Below are 17,210 nucleotides of genomic sequence, written 5' to 3' on the forward strand. Positions count from 1 at the left end.
ACTTTTCTTTTTTGGGATTTTGGAATCCATGGCTATTCCTGGTGAAATAGTCCCAAATATGAGGACAAATAATATGGCTGTTGGGTCAGAGCTGCAGCCTACCCACGGCGTTCTCGGAGAACGCGTCCTGCTGCTAACCGGTAACCACTCCCAGCTGTCTGCTCTCCCATTGGCTGGAATGTCTGCACGTGCGCGAGTAAGGGGCAGAATACACGCTTTTGATTGGCTGCTCCACACGCGTACGTGCCTTGTCACGTTGCTGTGGCGTGTTTACGAAGCAGCTGCGTTCCATCAAAGCTGGAACAACTGAAAAACTCAAACCCCTGATGCACATTTTAGTTGACTCGGGTGTTAAAACATTTTTTTTATTTTTTTTTATTCAGTATACAGGCAACACATTTTTACAATTGGAGAATGTCAGAATCACTTTAGGCCTGCAAAAATGATAAATGAAAATGATAATGTTGCAAAATTACCGTCCAATATTTCGATATAATTTTTGTAAAAAAAAAAAAAAAAAACACTGGAAGAGCCACAGGTTGCCAACCCCTGCTCTAATCAAACGGTTGGAGGAGACGACCAAGCTTCATAAGACTCTTGATAAGACTCCATGAGGCTGAAACAGATAAGCTGCTCTAGGGGCGGCTTCATGGTTCAATGCTGAGAGAGCTTTTGAAGGCCAGCACCTTGTCGGTGCTTTTAAAACCGCCCTGAGACCAGAGTTGAGTGTGAAGGTGGACCCAAAACATGTCTGTCTTTGTTGGGCGACGGGCCGGTTCGAGTGCCCCTCTGCCCTGGTAGCGGAATTTGCACCGCCTTTCCAAACGCTCACTCACCATTGAACCCTCCCTAGAGCAGCTTATCTCTTAGTCTTACAAAGCCTGGTGGTCTCCTCAAAACGTTTGATTGAAAGGAACAGAACTTGAACCTGTGATGGCATGCTGAAAGGCAGTGGCTGAACCGTGCTGCCACCAGGTCTTTGTTGCTGGCTTTCAAAAGCTCACCGAGCATCGGATCCTCAAGTCCTTTTCTATTTTAGGGTCACCTCGAGGGCACTTTACATCGCTCTCTCTACCGTAGGGGCACCTCGAGGGCACGTTACACTGTGCACACCACTGGTCCTCCTTATCATTTTGATTGATTCTCCGGTGCCAACGGTTACATTCCTACAATGTCTCCCACACATGCTTTCACATCTTTGACCTGAAGTCACTCAGATGCTTAGGAATCCTATAATTTGTCAGGCTTTTTCCATCAAGGCCACTCGTGTGCTGTAAAGCCATTTGACTTGCAGTCGAAAAATAGACTTTGTATGCTCTCTAATGCTCCCAGGGCCGGGAAGCAACGTCATCGGAGACAACGTCGGAGACAAATCACGTCGATAATGTTTTGGAGCAGCCTCACTAATGAATCATGGTTGTCACGACATTTCTAAATGTCGGAGGGGTGTATTTTTTGGTCGGATGTAGCCATCGGCACATCGATCACCGCCCCCCCCGCACGCCCGGGTGCCAGCTTTTTTCTCTCGGTCCTGTTGCCCAGACAACGGTGTCCCAGCGGAGGTACTCCAGATCAGGACACCTGAGTCCCACTAATCAGCCATGTGGAATCACAGGGGCATTTTCTCCTCCTCCTCCTCCTCCTCCTGCACGAGAACCCCTTCTCCCCACCCCCTCCATCTCCATTTGTCTGTTCCCCAGTAACCACCCCCCCTACCGCCATGTTTTGGCTTGCCCCCATTTGGGATGTTGAACAGCACCCTGTGTTGTGTGTCCAGCAGTGACCCAGTAAGACAGCCAGTGGGAGAACAGAGTGGCTGCCGTGTTGAGTGCTGTCTCTGGGTAGAAATAATGAGGTGGGTTTTAAATTGCGGGGGGGATTATGGGCTGGGCTTCAGGCTAGTCCACCACTAGTCCTGTCATAATCATTTTGGAAAATTTAAGTGAGTTTGACTTCGTTCAGTCAATCCATATATCCTCATTTCTGGGAAGCCAAGTTTCTAACTATGTGTCTATCTGTCCATGTGTCTGCAACGTTTCCAGAGTGCGAATTATACGATGACAACGGGGGGATGTGCTAGTATTCCCATAATTCACATGTTGGAGGGAGTTAACTTGGAGCTTTCTGGGTATACGGCATATACCTGGGTATCATGTAGACTACACCACTGCGACACGCCCCCCTACTCCTCCTCTCTCCCCCTCCCTCTCTTATCTGCTTCTCCACATCTCCTCTTCCTATCTTCCTCTGTCCTCTGTCCTCTCTCCTCTCTCCTCCCTCCTCTCCTCTCTTCACATCGCGCGCACTGAGACTACGCAATCGTTCGGTCAATACGAATACTCGGCGTAATGGTACGGTCCACTTTGGGGGTGTCTGAAATCGTATTACAAAATTCTTCCGGGCATGAATATGGGAAATCTATTGTAATATTTACAATATTTATCCCCCCGACCTGTTGTTTATACCTCTTTTGGGGGGGATCCAAGTCATAATTAGGCCCCCCCCGTAATTTGATCCGTGCATGTATCTGACATTGGACTATTCTTTTTACAGATCCCACATTCATCCACGCACACCTCATCCCAGACAGCGCTGAGAAAAACGACGACAAGCTCTACTTCTTCTTCCGGGAGAAGGCGTCAGAGATGGGCCAGAGTCCAATGGCCCAGTCCAGGATCGGCAGAATCTGTCTGGTGAGTTTTCACAACAGTCACTGAACAAAGCCTCCAGCTTTAAATGACATTTGATAGAGGGTAGATTGCCATAGCGCATCCTCTGCGTCTTCATCTACCAGTTCCAAATCAGTACCTACTTTTTAGTTATTGTATCGGGGGCAGTGGCTGGCATTCAGAAGATTGCCGGTTTGATCCACGGCTCCTCCTGGCAGCATGCCGGAGTGTCCTTGAGCAAGGCACTTAACTCCTAACTGCTCCCTATGACCTTTGCTCGGTCGCCTACATCGGTGTATGAATGAGTTGTAAGTCGCTTGAGACAAAAGTGTCTGCTAAATGATGTAATTCAATGTACTCCATCACTTCAAAGTGACCACACATTCTGTGGCAAATTTCACAACATGGAAGAAAATGTGATTTGTTCCTGTTGATGAACAAGTGCTCCTCCCTCTACGAGCATAAACACCCTTATAACACGATCTGAAAGCTGGCTTTAGTCAAGAATGCAGCTTTGGCTGGATCATTTTTTTCATTTTTTCATTTTTTTTTTTTTATTTGTAGAGAGGGTCAAAGAGTTTGTCCAAATCTTCTACCTTCTGCTACACAACGTCAACTCTCAGGACCCCAGAGAGGCAGGCCTGTCTGTCAAGAGTCCTGTTTTGAGTCTCAAGCCTCCAGGAATATTTTCCTCGAGTATATAATTTACTCAGAATATACAAAACACAATGACAGAAAAAAAAAAAAAAGAGGTTTTAGTTGGCTGAGAAATAACAAGAAACTTGTAAAAATAGAATTCCTTTCCTTTATTTAATTTTACTGTATGGACCCATTATTTTTTCCAGTTTGGCAGAATCTTCTTCGTCTGTGTGTAATGTATTATAAGTTAGGGCCCATTAATCGTTTTCCCTGAGCTTCAAGCGCCAACTCAGCAGTAGAAAACCGGCGAAGATCTCTTACAGATGGGCCAGGTCGACACACAAGTTTATTAACATTTTATTAATGCAGATACCCTTAAACCGGTGCTGGACATGAATTATGACTGATATCTCTACCAGCTGCTGCCAAACTGTGGGTGGACGGGTGACTGGTCATGCTCGAACCACATCTGTTCATAACTTGAACAAACTAGTAGTTGATGATGAATTGGATAACAGTGACGGTTAATCATCTGGAATCCTATTGAAAATACTTAACCATATTTATGTACTACCTAGTTATTACTAAGTAATAACTCACATATATAATCACGAGTCATTACTTTTATCTTGTTATCAGTTTGTTCATCTATGTGAACAGAGGTTATTCTACAGTGTTGTCGGTTCACCCTTCGTGCAGAGCTGTATCAACTCCCCTCCCTCCATCTTTCAGAATGACGATGGCGGTCACTGCTGCTTGGTGAACAAGTGGAGCACCTTCCTGAAGGCTCGCCTCATCTGCTCAGTGCCCGGGGCTGATGGCATCGAGACGCACTTCGATGAACTCCGTAAGCTTGCATTGTTTTAGCGCGTGTGTGTGCGTGCGTGCGTGCGTCAATAGCTTGGCCCCCCGATCTGCGGCAGGATGCCTCCTCACCTTCCTGACGCCCCACCGCCCCACGGGACCGTTCGCAAAGATACGTGGGGCATTCAAATTAAAACGAGTGGTAACATCCCAACCGCAACCATCATATTCAGTATATTTAGGCCCCTCGTTATCTTAGTTATGAACAAGTGTCATCAGGCTGTCCTCGATATGTCTTGGCGCTTTCGATGAGCTCATGCAAGCTCCATCCGTCCGTTCGTTTTTCTTGACAGGCTCGTTCTTGTCCGGGGTTGCCTACCCTGGTTTACAAAGCCGAAGCGGCACCCCACGGCAAAATTTGGAGTTTCCAATTAGCCTAACCTGCATGTCTGCAGAGGTCGGAGGAATCTGGAGCACACAGGGGAAACCCCACAGATGGAGAAATATGAAAATGCTGGCCTCCGACAGAACTGCCCGCTGTGCCGCCCTGTCGGCCCATGTGAGCGGCAATTTTGGCATTGTGGGTAATCCTTTGTGTGATGGGACACACAAAGGATTTTTTTTTTTTTAATTTACCAGCGCCCTTCTTCTGTCAGTGTCACAAAGCTCTTAGCGGCTCATCTGTTAGTGTGAGTGCAGGAGGGGCAGTCTCGGTGAGGTCATCGGCTTGTGGCTCCAGAGGTACGGCTCTGCGGCGAGCCTTCCCACAGCAGATGTTGAGGAATTATGTAGACAAAGAGAAAGCCTCCAGCGTTTCATCCGGGGAGAGGAACGGCTCACACACTGTCCGGGCGCGAGGGGAACGAGGTAGGGGACCGAATGAGAGGGAATGAGGGCGATCGGAAAGAGAGAGAGAGAGAGAGAGAGAGGGAGGAACGCCCGGGCAACTGCCGAAGAAAAGCAATAAGGGCAATAATGAAAGGCAATAAGTCAGCGCTGTTTGTTACAGAAACTCCCAATCACCCAATCCGGCGCTATGTTAAAAAAAAAAGAAAAATGTTGTTTTGGTTCTGATGTTATTCCTGGACCATGAACAGTGGACTGGCTTGACGTCGTATTTTTGTTACATGAAAATCGCAGTAGGTTTTTATTTGTGTTTTTTCTTCGGGCACAGTGCTGTTTAAGTGGGCAGCAACAGTACGATTATATACCATCAGCAGTCATTTGACAGTTTGTCTGTCTCTCTCTCTTTCTCTCTCTCTCTCTCTCTGTCCGTCTGTAGACGCTGTCTTACTGTCTGCTCACCATTTGCCCTTTTGTCTTCTGTTTTTCACTTTCTCGAGACGTCTTATTTTGCCGTGCCTTTTTTTTTTTTTTTTTTTTTTTTTTTTTTTGTCTACGTGGCGTCTGCAGCAGTTCGGTCTCATCTCTGTACCCACCTGATACCGCCAGAGCCTCAAAGAGCCTCCGTCTGAACCGACACATCAAATGCAAAAGTTGGAGTGACGCAACTTGTTCCAGTTCTCTTGCTTGGATTTTCTTCTCCCGGTTCCCTTCTTGTCAGTTTGTAGCCAGGAGGTCTGTCAAACTGGCGTCAGATGGCTTATGCGTTTCTCCCCCGTTTGCCAAAAGTTAACTCCAGTTATTGTTTGCAGCCATTATTTGTCACTTTTATGACCTGGCACGTTGGGATGTGATACCTGAAATGATTTCAAGATCATGGGAGCCGGCAATATTTCTTTGTGGAAGCAGCTTTACAAGGCCAAAAGATTATCTATCTTAACACAGGCAAGACGAGGCTTGGCCTGCTGGCGTTTATTCTTTGGGTTAAAAAAAAAGATCCTTCACGCACAAAATTCAAAATGCATAACTGTAGAATGACACACAAGCCTTTTTTTTTGGGCTTTCCCGTTTGAATAAGAGGAAAATATTTCAGTGTAAGGTCAACTTGATGTTCTCCATGGCTGCAGGGCGTGTCAGATTAATATCCCTATTTGTGCTTCATCAGCGAGCGTGCGGGAGAAAGAAAAATCCCGCGTTATAAACCAGGCAGCTGAGATTCCATGCATCATCTTGTTATTTGATATTTGCGGTGATTGGCATTGCTAATGACTTGTGACTAGAAACTGTTCCTGGAGGGTTGTGCCAAAGCAAACCGAACCAGCTGAGTTATTTTCGCTAACTTCCCCCGGTGGAAAGCACGAAACGAAGCATGAGCAATGAGCCGAGCTTTCAACTGCAAAAAAGCTGCAAAGTGTAATTTAACTTAGGCGCAGTGCACTTCAAATTGATTTCAATTTTCTTTCTGTTGTTTTTGTTCCCGTGCTTTTCACTCATTATGCCATCATGAGACACCCAGGGTTCAGTTGCCTCATCCACAAAGGCTGAATGCACATGGGTCCTATTAAAACCATGCTACACCACTTACTTCCCCTACTGGGGCCAAGGATCTACAGTTTTCAGCTTGGGAATTGTTTTGATTTTGGATTGCGATGAGGTCCCGGTAACCACCGGCCCTCCAGTCAGACCTCGTCCTTTAACCCAGCCTCCTATGTAACTCTAGCCAGGCCAAATAGTCTTATCTTCCAAATCAATGAGCCAGAGTTGCTTCAGAGTTCCAGGTGGAATCTGAACAGTAATGAAGTCGTCGCGGATGTAAAACACAGAGACACGAACAATTTTGCTTTTTCAGGCAATTTACCGTACGGCTGCCGTTGTGCTTATCGTTATAATGCATTTTCAGTTTTATTACTGTGACTAAATGATTCTCCGTGTCTTATAGGAGATGTATATATCCAGCCAACTCAAGACAACAAGAATCCTGTCATCTATGGAGTCTTCTCAGTGTCGGGGTAGGTAACAATGGAATTGATTCTTTCGACAACCAATAAATAACTAAAATTGTATTTAGATAGCACATCATAAAATAAAATGGATCAAATAAAAAACATAAAAAGTAATAATAATAATAAAATGATGTATGAGAACAAGAGCCCTATAAAAAAAAAAAAAAAAAACCCCACACACGACTAATAAAGCTAAATAAAGTCAAGTAAAAGCAAGGCTAAAAAGATCACTTGGAGTCATTTGGCTGCTCTCCGGGGGGAGCCCGTCTACTATCAGTGTTGCAGACTTGAGTCCCACGAGCATCCGCGTTGATAACAGTGTGTCACCCGCCGGTCGCCGAAACCCGACGACGCAGCCGCCACATCCGAACATGAAAACTCCAGATTTTTGGCTTGATAAGAAGGCAGTGATAGGTGTGTCACGCGTGCGCCCCAGTCATAATAAACATGCCTTGATAAATGCTGTTTGGGAAACAAATACTGTTATTTTTTCCGTCCTTTCCTCAGGCGTCACGTCCGCTTAAAGCCCGTTAATGGAAACACTTGCAATGCTAATGATAGAGGCCTATGACAGGAGCTCCAAACATAGCGCACCCACCACACGGCAGCCAGAGACTCCACCGTGGTGATTAGCTGCAGTACGTGGGTGTTTGTATGTCAGTGTGTCAGACAGCTCGACTGCACTACAGTCGCTTTTAAAGAGTGTTTGTGCATCCAGACGCTTGAGTGCATTCCCGCTTAAAAGCCAGAGCCTCATAGATACTTATCAGCCGGAGAGAGCGCCCAATTATGACAAAGAGAGTGAGTTATTGTCTCTTTGTTTCCGTCTCGTGCTTCTGTCCTCCTGCAGGTCTGTTTTCAAAGGCTCCGCTGTGTGCGTCTACTCCATGGCGGACATTCGCATGGTCTTCAACGGGCCCTTCGCGCACAAAGAGGGGCCAAACTACCAGTGGGTCGCCTATGCCGGGAAGATCCCCTACCCGCGCCCTGGAACGGTACGTTTTAAAAAAACACGAAATCCTTCTCACGTATGGATTCAAACCGCCGCCACCACACACACACACACACATACACACACACACACACACTTACAAGCTGTCGGTTGTAGTTCAAAATCATGTTGATTGATTCTGTCAATTTTAAGCCATTGCTCTTATTTTAATCGCAGTGCCCCGGGGGTACTTTCACACCCAACATGAAGTCCACAAAGGATTATCCAGATGAGGTTATCAACTTCATGAGAAACCACCCCACAATGTACAACGCGGTATACCCAGTACACAAGCGCCCCCTGGTGGTCAGAACCAACGTGGAGTATGAGTTCACCACCATCACCGTGGACCAAGTGGCAGCTGCTGACGGGAGCTACGAGGTGCTCTTCCTGGGGACAGGTAAGGGTTCTGAGGAACATAACTACTGAAAAAGAATGATGAATGATGGCTTAGGCGTTAGTCCGCTGAAGTCAGGGGCCAATGGGTGGAAAGGTGTGCTAAAAAGCTGCTTCCCTCTTGTATTTTTAAGATCGCGGAACAGTCCAAAAAGTCATTGTCCTTCCTCGAGATGACCTGCAGACCGAGGAGCTGGTTCTTGAGGAAGTGGAGGTTTTCAGGGTCAGTTTTTCTTTTTGCCCTATCCAGCCTGTCCGTCCTTCTGCCGATGAACCGTGCATACATATTTTCCACCTTAAGTCGTCATCATCATCGTCCTAAATCATTACTCTAAACTGTGATTTTACAGGTTCCCACCCCAATAACCAGCATGAAGATTTCATCCAAGCGGGTAAGCTGTTCTAAGATGTCATAGACTGATTATTAAGTGAGTTCATAAGGCAATTTGAAAATAGGATTTCAACATTATAATTCGATATATATATATATATATATATATATATATATATATATACATTTAATTCACCCACTTTATCTCTTCGCTCCTTCCTGCAGCAACAACTCTATGTTGGTTCTGTACTGGGCATCACCCATCTGGCTCTCCATCGCTGTGATGTGTACGGGGAGGTGTGCGCTGACTGCTGCCTGGCCAGAGATCCGTATTGTGCCTGGGATGGTAAATCCTGCACCAGATACTCTGCCTCTCAGAAGAGGTGAGTACCAGGATAATGAACGCAAGTGTATATACAGTGTATGTGTGTGTGTGTACTGTGGTTCATTGCTACATTGGTTTGAGTGTTGGTGAGCAGACGTGACGTGTTGTATATAAGTGTGGTTTACTGTCTCCAAGAGACATCTCATTCTCAGAGCATGTTGTAATTAAACTCTTTTATTTGGGAATGTTGATCTGACCCCTCTAGACGCAGCAGACGGCAGGATGTGAAGTACGGCAACCCAATCCGCCAGTGCAGAGGTTATAACTCTAATGGTACGGGGCAAAAATCCAATAAAGGCTTTATTTATTTCAGTCTGTCCTTCCCTGAGCGCTAATGCAAACAGAATCTCATCCGAAATGTTGTTTTATAGCCAATAAGAATACCCTGGAGGCAGTGCAGTACGGGGTGGAGGGCAGTACCACCTTCCTGGAGTGCCAGGCCAGATCCCCGCATGTTTCCCTCAAGTGGCACCTGCAGAGGGAGAACAGCGACAGGAGGAAGGAGGTGAGTGTATGTCTCCATGTTTATTGGATTATCTAGGTAACCCAGATATTAAAGCTTATGCAAAGTACACATCTATGTATAAACAAATACCAAAAGTGTCTTTTCCGAGTCACGGGGGTGCAGGACAAAGTCGTTTATGTGTGTATTTGCGTGTGCGTGTGTATACACACAGTAAATACTTAAGGAAGCACCAAAGACCTTTTTCATTTTGCCGTGCCACCCCTTCCAGATCCGCTCGGAGGGCCGCATCCTGAAGACAGAACAAGGTCTTCTCATTCGATCCTTACAGTCTTCCGACAGCGGCATCTACCAGTGCACGTCCACGGAGAAGAACTTCAAACACACGCTGGTCAAACTGCAGCTGGTCGTCCTCACCAGCCGCACGGTCAACAACGTCCTGGTGGAGACGGGCAGCCCGGCGCTGCCGCCGCTGCAGTCCAGCGCCTGGACTCCCAGCGCTGGCCAGTACAAGGATCTGCTGACCATCCTGAGCCAGCCGGAGATGGGGCTGATCAACCAGTACTGCCAGGACTACTGGCAGCAGGAGGGCGGCAACGTGGGGACAGACACCGTGCCGGGGCCCAACAAGGCCAAGGGCCTGAAGGAGCTGAAGGAGCAGAAGAAGCCCCGCAACCGCCGGCATCACGAGGAGGAAACGACTCCGGCGGGGACATGAGGAGCTTTGACACACATTACACGTTAGTCATAGACAAGCCTTCCCAAACGCCCCCGCTTCCCTTTCTCACCACCTCCCAAACACTTTCCCTACTGCACAAACCCTCCAACAGGGGAAAGACTTTGGTCAAGCGATAGAAGAAAAAGGAATTATAACAGAGGACTTGAGAAATACTACAACCAAAAGCAGCAACTACAAACCGTAAACAGGTTCTATGTAACTTTTGGGACATATACACAGTATTTATTGTAGGTTGTAAATAGTACTTCTTTGTACTTAACTAGGAAAAAAAAAACTGTTTTTGTGAATAGGTAAATCTGTGCAAAATTTGTTGTTATAAAGTTATTGTTGTTCTTGTTATTGTTTAATACGATGTGTCGTTATAACAATTTTTTTTCGTTTCGTTTTATCATTTTTGAGGAACAGCAATGATACACATGCGGGACACACGGAGGCGGATCCACATTTGAGAAAGGACCGATCGAAAAACACATTCTCCAAGATTTTTTCTCACTGGCTTCCATGTTGGATCATTTTACTGCTGGCGGCATTTAGTCTCCGAGTCGGAAGTCCGAACTCCGGTCCGATCAATCTTCCCGAAACTCCTACTCCAAAACCTTATCTATGTTGTACGATCCTTTTTACTGTGAGACATGGTCAACAAGGCGGCGAGAGAAGAGAAAAAAAATGCATTTCTCGCGACACGCAAAGGCAAAAAGACGCGCAAATGGACGGCAGCTGGTGCTGGCGCTGCCACGTGAAAGGCTCCCTGCGGGGAGCGCCGTTGAAATCGATACTTCGGTCGAGAGGGATCCAGAATCTCTCGAGGGTCTCCGAAAATTCCTCTTCCACAAACTGGAGTTCTGAGCGGCCCAGCCGTGCCGCCCTTCAAGGAGACAGTTCCGCTACCGGTCCAACATCTTCGGAAATGGATTGCCATGTGTTTTTTTTTTTGTTTTGTTTCGTTTATATTTGAATATTACATCTCAATGTTGTATCCTGACAAACGTGGTCTTTGTGATAAGCTGTTTTTTCTGGGAGGAAAGGGGTCTTTTACTGATTCTAAATTGAAAAAAACGATATTGCCATTTCTTTTCTCTTTTTGCGTTGAGCATCTCCAGCGGGCAGCTACCTGTGAGTCTGTGACGGTTTGTGTAGAAATCATGACAAAAGACAAAGCACCTTCCTTCGCAAAAAATAAAAAATAATAATAAATCGGGGATCCTGAATGACGGGGGTCCCGATGGTTAAAGGGCCTGTGCCTGTCGTTCCAAATGCAGTCGAACTAAATCCCGATGAATGTGCCGGTTGCACCCGAAGCGTTGCCGCTTCCATTGGTTCCGAATGAATCCCAACGTCCGATAAGGGTCAGGGCGGCGCCTTGCGTGGTTCTGCTCGAGCCACGGACCGAATTACGAATAAAGAACGCTGTTAATACTTCCCCCCGCGGAAAGAAATGTACATAAATAACTCAAGCGAGAAAAACCACTAGGACGATGATCGCCGCCTAAACTGAAGAGGTACCTGTACTGTATGTAACCCGCTCTTTGGGAGGTGACTTTTCATTGTGTGCATGGCATGTACAGTATTTGTAGAGGAACTTTGTCCAAAAAAATGCTACATTGCCGTTGACGTCCGTGGGTGTGTCTCTCTTGTCGTGGGAATATGGAAATATGATCAATGCAAGCAAGATGCGCTCCACAGCGTTATGGGGGAGAAATAATGCGGAAAGGAGGAGAGACGTCGTCGTTTGGACGGGAGTTGCGATCTCTCTTTCTCCGTCTGTCTCTCGCTCTCTCTCCTCTACTCCGTTTCTCCCCCTGATAAATGTTACACTTGCAAAATCACAAAAATGTGCATCTGTTTTCTTCTTTGTTTTTTGTTTGTTTTTTTGGTTTTGTTTTTTTTTGAAAACTCCAGTTTGGGTCAGTGGGTTGAATTTCTGTACGATACAAAAAAAAAATGCACAGTTGACGTTATTGTAATGACTTGTATAAATCACTATCTTTACTTCCTCATCGATGTTGCTGACTAATAAATTAAAGCTCTATATTTTATAATAACAGATGTCTTTTTTTGTTGTGCATGATATAGGCTTGGCTCCAGGACTCTCATCTCCAAAGTCTCATAGCTGTGTTTTGGGCAATATGCAGTACTCTCTTTCTCTCTCCCTCTCTCTCTCTCTCTCTCACAATTAATGGAAACTGAGTGGATTAAAGAATCTCCTTCCAACTTCAGATTGAGGTCAATAAGATCTGTCAGGTGAAACTATTAAGCTCTTAAAGCACTTTAAACCTCACCCTTCAATCTGCACGGGGTTGTATGGGCTAGCATTGCGCTGCAGTGTTTTTTTCAGGGGTCTGTTGTTCTCACTCATGGATGCTTCTAGTGCGATCACAGGCATTTTTAAGCATTCTCTTCTCTTTTATCGTCGCCCCAGCAACTGTTCTGACTCCGATGGTCCCTGCGCGGCGTATACGCAGCCGAACAATGTTTTACACCGTTTTGTCGTGCGGGAAACCTTCAGACTCCATATTTCCTTTTCTCACTTTGTGGGCAGCGCTCTTCATTACACACTTTGACCAGTCACGCTCGTCTTTTAGGGGCGGCAAGCAACAGTGTAGACGGATAAGCACTTGAGCCGATGTGCATCTTCCGCTGAGCGCAGCAAAGTCCCTATAAAGGTTAGATCCCTTCTACTCCGGCGTCCTCCTGCACTCTCTCCTTCTTACTCTGCCCCCCCAAGACTCCCCCGTCCTTGTGCTCCATTGGTCGCCCTTGGTCAGGTGGCCAGAGGACGCCCAACGTCCCATCCTAAGACGGGGAAAACACGCGCTCATTCTTCAGTGTTTGTCGGAGGCAGTTGACGCGTCGGCTACGTTGTTGGCGGCTGCGACTCCAGGCGGCGGGCGACCAGCACGAAACCCACTTCCGTTTTTTCCCACCGCTTGGTTGTCGAACACAGGGGCCGAAGCCTGAAAAGCGAGAATGGGGGCCGGAGCGAGCGCCGAGGAGAAGCACTCCAGGGATCTGGAGAAGAAGCTGAAGGAGGATGCCGACCTGGACGCGAGGACTGTCAAGCTGCTTCTGCTAGGTAACATCCCACCGCTTCACTTCACTCCGGGAGGAACCGGGGACCCAGGGGTCACGGGGTCAGGATGTGATAATGTGCACAAGTGGCGAGTCTGATCATTTGTGGAAAATTAGTGCAAATTGACGAGGCTCCATCGGGCTCACGGAAGCAGCTTCGTGATCTAATTGGACATCTAAGTCCTGGACGCCGTTTTCAATGGACATCACTCGTATCATCATCGTTTCCTTATGTATTTTTCATTTCTTGAATTATGATTCCATTTTTTATTTCCAAAGTCGGTTGAGCTTATGTTTAAAAACTTGAATCGCCGTGAAGCCATGACACATATAGACTACCGTCCTTTGGGTTTCAGTAAGACTAAAAATTTAAAATAGCAGTAACCTCACTAAGGATCAGGTGTTTCCCCAAAGCAGCTGAGAATAGTGATGAGGACGGTGTCTTGGAGCCTAAGTACAAGCTTAATGAATCACCTCTGTCATCGCATTTGATCAGACACTTTAGTAATCGCTCACCTCAATCCCCTTTTAATCCTGAACCCAGTATTCCAACCAACAGGATTTAAGCACGCAGCTCAGCCTGACTCACATTGGAAAGCCCAGGTTGTCAATGCTTTCAACGGCCTGAGCTGCACACGAGCAGAGTGTCAGGATGATTGGAAATCACTTTAGGAAGGTTAGATTCATCGAGTGCATTTACGGAAGTGGCAAAGAGGACGTTGTCAAACTTTTAAGCAGAAGCATTCAGTCCTGGGTCCAACGCCGTTGATAACTTTTGTGTTTTCAATAAAGTGTTATCTTAACCTATTTAACCTTATTTACATGTACACATCCTGCATATAGAGCACCGTGCCCTTTTTCATCCCCTTATGAATCTCTAAGTGAGAGAGATAAGTCCTAGATAAGCAGCATTATGGTTGTATCTGAGGTCGTCTTCAATAACAACAACTGACCTCTTGAGGACAATTTTAGGGTTACACTAATCTTCAGTGGAATTTCTCTTTTTGTCCGATGATGTCTTTTATATGTTGTACATATGTATAGGAGTTATAAGAGGGGTGAATAGAATTTAACAAGTAGCATTTGTGGTGTATTTCTTATAGGCGCTGGAGAATCTGGGAAAAGCACCATTGTCAAACAGATGAAGTAAGATCTTTTACTTTTCTTTCTACCCAGGGGTCTGAAATATGGTCCACTTGCATTAGAAATCTTGAATATTTATCTTTAATTAAACACTCAAGGGGAAAAATTGCCGAATTTAAGGGGTGTACTGAAGTGGATTGAATTAAACTCCTTAAACTGCTCTTCGTAGCTCGTGGTGTAACTCAAGCTCTTTACAGCAGCAACAGAAAGTGGTCGGTGAGACGTGATATGCCTGGTTACCATAGCAACCTAGCATTGTGTAACACATTGACTCGAATTTACATAGAATTTCTTGCACAATTCAAGAAAAGCTAATTGCAATAAAAAAAATCTTAATAATTTACTGTGAAACCTGTCAAAAAGTAAAGTGATGAAATGAGACATGAACATAAGTGATTATTGGTCTTAACCGTTGTCCAAATTGTTACCTTGAGGATTTTGTTTAAACTTACCCTTCAGTGTTGCCCCGGATCTTATGCAGTTCACTGTTAATATATAATATATATAAAATAAAGTAATGCGGAAGCGAAAACGTGAGACCAACAGAACATGTTTCATGCAAACGGCGCCAGATCCAGTCACTCCCAGCCCAAAAAGCCTCCATTAAAACAAAATGCCTTCGGATTTGTATTTATCTTTGACTGAAATCTACCACGTGTCAAATATCTTAATAAGCGGTATACAGTGGTACCTCGACTTACGACTGTAATTCGTTCTATAAGAACGGTCGAATGTTAAAACAGTCGTATGTCGAAGCAATTTTTCCCATATACACCACGCTCATATTCTTCTATGATTTCCTTCTGAGTTTCAATGGGAATCATTGCCCTTTTCTTTTTCCCATCGTCCTTCTTCTTAGGACTCATCATGAAGGGTGAAAATAAACAAAATACACAGCACAAACACAGTATATATGACAAAAATATCAATAGGCCAAGAACTACGTGCACACACGATGTAGGTCGCCCACTGACTGACTGCTGACTGACTGCTGACTGACTGCTGACTGACGGCTGACTGGCTGCTGACTGGCTGCTGACTGACTGCTGACTGGCTGCTGACTGACTGCTGACTGACTGCTGACCGGCCGCCGACCCACCAACTACAAATTTCCACGGTCGTATCTTGGAGCAGTCGGTCGCAAGTCGATACAAATTTTCGCAACTATCGCTACTCGTATCTTGGATTAGTCGTAAGTAGATGCAGTCGTAAGTCGAGGTACCACTGTATTAGAAGTTCAAATTTGCTTGCGGCTCATGAGCTTTCCCAATTCTTTCGACAGAATTATCCATCAAGATGGTTATTCCCTTGAGGAGTCCTTGGAGTTCATTGTCATCATCTACAGCAACACCCTTCAGTCCATGATGGCCATCGTGAAGGCCATGAACACACTCAACATCAACTACGGCCACGCAGATCAACAGGTATTCTGTTGAGAGGTTGTTTGACTCAAATGGGACCCATCTCGTGTCAAATTCAAAACGAATGACCTGTGCGTGTGTGTGTGTGTGTGTGTGTGTGTCCGTTCCACATGCAGGACGACGCCAGGAAGCTCATGCATCTCGCCGACACGATTGAAGAGGGCACCATGCCCAAGGAGATGTCCGACATCATCATACGCCTATGGAATGACAGCGGCATACAGGTGTGCTTCGACCGGGCCTCAGAGTACCAGCTCAACGACTCCGCCGGATAGTAAGAAATCGTATTTCGTTGAACGTTACAATATCAACAAAAAAAAAAAAAGAGACATTGAATCCGTGCATTTGTTGAGTATTTCTTTCTTCACAGCTATCTGAGCGACCTGGCAAGGCTGGTTCTGCCCGGCTACGTTCCCACCGAGCAGGATGTGCTGAGGTCAAGGGTGAAGACCACCGGTATTATTGAGACCCAGTTCTCCTTCAAGGACCTCCACTTCAGGTGAGGAAAATGATCCCCGAGGTGCTTCTACTGGGGTTGGGTTTTCATTTAACGTTCAACACGCTTACCGCTCCGCGTAGGATGTTTGACGTGGGCGGTCAGCGGTCAGAGAGGAAGAAGTGGATCCACTGCTTCGAAGGGGTCACCTGTATCATCTTCATCGCTGCTCTGAGCGCCTACGACATGGTGCTGGTGGAGGACGACGAAGTGGTAAGATCAGATATAACGAGGACGAACGCCATTTCCCTCGGATGGCCGCGGTAGCGTCTCTAGTCGGGCCGCTGTGTGGGAGACGGCTTAGTCCAACACCTTCCTCCTTTCAGAACCGAATGCACGAGAGCCTGCACTTGTTCAACAGTATCTGCAACCACCGCTACTTTGCCGCCACCTCCATCGTGCTCTTCCTCAACAAGAAGGACGTGTTCGTCGAGAAGATCAAGAAGGCCCACCTCAGCATGTGCTTCCCCGATTATGACGGTGAGGTCGCCACACCGCGCGCGCCTAAAGCTTTACCTGAAACGACCAAACTGACCGTTTCCCCCATCTCGTTCGTAAAGGCCCCAACACCTACGAGGACGCTGGTAACTACATCAAAGTCCAGTTCTTGGACCTCAACTTGCGCCGAGACATCAAGGAAATCTACTCGCACATGACCTGTGCCACGGACACGGAGAACGTGAAGTTTGTGTTTGACGCCGTAACCGACATCATCATCAAGGAGAACCTCAAAGACTGTGGTCTCTTCTAAGCGCCACACTTAAAACTCCTAAATAGGTGAGTGGAGAAGTATCTGCGTGTTGTTTGGCTTTTTGGAC

General features: G+C 46.2%; 2 protein-coding genes across 6 annotated transcripts in view; both read left to right on the forward strand.

The window, feature by feature from the left end:
• LOC307230314 (semaphorin-3F-like) overlaps positions 1-12,296 on the forward strand; it is a 49,460-nt gene extending 37,164 nt beyond the window's left edge. For 2 of the 5 annotated variants that reach the window (XM_080000611.1, XM_080000613.1), the window contains 11 exons: positions 2,554-2,693; positions 4,041-4,155; positions 6,895-6,964; positions 7,809-7,953; positions 8,127-8,349; positions 8,480-8,568; positions 8,696-8,737; positions 8,902-9,059; positions 9,267-9,334; positions 9,433-9,566; positions 9,796-12,296. In XM_080000611.1, coding sequence (XP_079856737.1) covers positions 2,554-2,693; positions 4,041-4,155; positions 6,895-6,964; positions 7,809-7,953; positions 8,127-8,349; positions 8,480-8,568; positions 8,696-8,737; positions 8,902-9,059; positions 9,267-9,334; positions 9,433-9,566; positions 9,796-10,242 — 1,631 coding nt within the window. In that variant the 3' untranslated portion in view covers positions 10,243-12,296. Of the gene's footprint in view, positions 1-2,553; positions 2,694-4,040; positions 4,156-6,894; positions 6,965-7,808; positions 7,954-8,126; positions 8,350-8,479; positions 8,569-8,695; positions 8,738-8,901; positions 9,060-9,250; positions 9,335-9,432; positions 9,567-9,795 lie in introns of all 5 variants that reach the window. The other 3 variants (XM_080000610.1, XM_080000612.1, XR_013844160.1) reach the window with 2 other exon arrangements.
• Positions 12,297-13,230: 934 nt separating this feature from the next.
• Positions 13,231-17,143, forward strand: gnat1 (guanine nucleotide binding protein (G protein), alpha transducing activity polypeptide 1; the record flags this gene model as incomplete). The annotated part of the gene is made up of 8 exons (XM_080000617.1): positions 13,231-13,336; positions 14,436-14,478; positions 15,758-15,899; positions 16,013-16,170; positions 16,267-16,395; positions 16,476-16,605; positions 16,719-16,872; positions 16,953-17,143. The coding sequence occupies 8 exons, from the start codon at positions 13,231-13,233 to the stop codon at positions 17,141-17,143; spliced, it is 1,053 nt and encodes a 350-aa protein (XP_079856743.1).
• Between the last annotated feature and the right edge of the window lie 67 nt (positions 17,144-17,210).

The sequence above is a fragment of the Zeus faber genome, assembly GCF_960531495.2.
Source record: "Zeus faber genome assembly, chromosome: 5".
NCBI lineage: Eukaryota > Metazoa > Chordata > Actinopteri > Zeiformes > Zeidae > Zeus > Zeus faber.